Source organism: Gadus chalcogrammus, chromosome 5 (genome assembly GCF_026213295.1).
Source record: "Gadus chalcogrammus isolate NIFS_2021 chromosome 5, NIFS_Gcha_1.0, whole genome shotgun sequence".
Taxonomy (NCBI): domain Eukaryota; kingdom Metazoa; phylum Chordata; class Actinopteri; order Gadiformes; family Gadidae; genus Gadus; species Gadus chalcogrammus.
This window is the reverse complement of record NC_079416.1, coordinates 22706258-22708757: the sequence shown is the minus strand read 5'-3', so window position 1 is coordinate 22708757 and position 2500 is coordinate 22706258. Positions and strand designations below refer to the sequence as shown.

General features: G+C 38.4%; 1 protein-coding gene across 2 annotated transcripts in view; it reads left to right on the top strand.

The window, feature by feature from the left end:
• prkd1 (protein kinase D1) overlaps window positions 1-1487 on the top strand; it is an 18998-nt gene extending 17511 nt beyond the window's left edge. For both annotated transcript variants that reach the window (XM_056591244.1, XM_056591243.1), the window contains 2 exons: window positions 490-586; window positions 1363-1487. In XM_056591244.1, the coding sequence (XP_056447219.1) occupies window positions 490-586; window positions 1363-1427 (162 nt within the window). In that variant the 3' untranslated portion in view covers window positions 1428-1487. The remainder of the gene's footprint in view (window positions 1-489; window positions 587-1362) is intronic.
• Window positions 1488-2500: the final 1013 nt, after the last annotated feature.

Here is a 2500-nt window from a genome sequence, read left to right as displayed (position 1 = left end):
TAGAACTCTAGTTAGAACTATAGTTAGAACTCTAGTTAGAACTCTGGCTAGAACTCTGGCTAGAACTCTAGTTAGAACTATAGTTAGTACTCTGGCTAGAACTCTAGTTACAACTCTAGATAGAACCCTAGCTAGAACTCTAGTTTGCCCTCTAGTTAGAACTCTTGAGTGAGCTCTCATTAGTACTCTAGATAGAACTCTTGAATGAGCTCGAGTTAGAAATCTAGACAGAACTCTAGCTGGAACTCTAGTTTGAACTCTAGTATAGAACTATTGACTAGTGACAACTTATTTTGAGAAGTCTCTGGTTAAAACTCTAGTTAGACTAGTTACATACCAATTATAGAGCTCTAGTTTGAACTTCAGTTAGAGCCTTATTCTAGTATACTAGTCTATGACATAGGCCATGCTTAGTTAGAATACATGATACACAAGCCTGGATCAGCTGGCTGCTGATGGACTGAAGGCTGCTGACGTGTGGTCTCCTAGGTAACGGGAGGAGGCGGGGAGGTCTCCAGGATGTGGGAGATGGCCATCCAGCACGGCCTCATGCCCGCCATCTCTAAAGGAGTCTCCCAGGGCCACAGTATGTACCAGTACTACCAATACACAGTACTTATACACACAGTACGTACCAGTACTACCAATACACAGCACTAATACACACAGTACGTACCAGTACTACCAATCCACAGTACTAATACACACAGTACGTACCAGTACTACCAATACACAGTACTAATACACACAGTACGTACCAGTACTACCAATACACAGTACTAATACACACAGTACGTACCAGTACTACCCATACACAGTACTCATACACACAGTACGTACCAGTACTACCAATACATAGTAGTAATACACACAGTACGTACCAGTACTACCGTTTCATAGTACTAATACACACAGTACGTACCAGTACTATCAATACATCGTAGTAATACACACAGTACGTACCAGTACTACCAATACATAATAGTAATACACACAGTACGTACCAGTACTACCAATACATAGTACTTATATTTTATTCACTTTTTATCTTTATTTATTATTATTATTATTTTTATTTTTAATTATCATTATTATTTTTATTATTTTTTATCTTATTGTACAGCACTTTGGTCAGTGTATGCTGTGTGTAAATGTGCTCTATAAATAAAACTTACTTACTTACTTACTACTTATACACACATTATGTACCAGTACTACCGTTTCATAGTACTAATACACACAGCTACAGTACGTACTAGTACTGTGAATACAGTACTGATATTGTATTTACAAGTACTGTGAATACAGTACTGGTACGTAATGTCATAATGTAGTACAGATGTTGTGTTTTTTTCTCTGCAGAGGAAGTTTCTGTCAGCATCTCCGTATCCAACCATCAAGTTCAGGAGAATGTGGTGAGAACATAAACATTATATATACACAATGTATACATTAAATACACATCATAAATATATCATATACACACAACATATACACAACATATACATTATTTATACAAAATATATAGATTATATATACATAGACATAATATATGCACAACATATATATTATCTATACACAAAATATACATAATATATACACAACATATACATATTATATACACAACATATATAATATATATACATCATATATATCATATATATACATCATAAATATACAAAACATACATTATGTATACATCATATAGATATGTTGTATATATATAATACTACACAATATATACATTTTAAAACTACTTTACAAATGCATTACGTACATATAAGGCTATGATATACATAATATATACACTGTATACAAACATAATATTGATACGCTAAATGCGCAGGGCTGTATGCTACCTTTATTAGCTGGTAGCGGTGGTGAGCTCAAGGTTCAGTACAGTCAGATAGAACTAAACAATTCACTGTTTATTAGTTCTCAACATTTCGGATGCCGCTGCACACACAGGGGTCCTGTGAGGTGTGAAGCGTTCTCGTAGCTGGAGGGGCAGCAAAAGGCAGATCCGGGGGCAGAAAAGAGCGGCATGTCTAACGCTAGGGCAGTGCTTCTGTATGTAAGCTGTGTGTGTGTGTGTGTGTGTGTGTGTGTGTGTGTGTGTGTGTGTGTGTGTGTGTGTGTGTGTGTGTGTGTGTGTGTGTGTGTGTGTGTGTGTGTGTGTGTGTGTGTGTGTGTGAAAACTCTATAAACATATTTTGGGCGTGTTCACACACACGGCGGGCTGCATGCATAAACACACACGCTAATTATTCAACGTGTTCGCTGCTCGCAACACGGCGACACCTGTCACCACGGCGACGGGGGAAAGGTGACACCTCGGAGCGCTGAACTCTACACACGCACACGCACGCACACACACACAGACACACACACAGACACACATGCACACACACACACGCACACACACACACACACACACACACACACACACACACACACACACGCACACACACACACACACACACACACACACACACACACA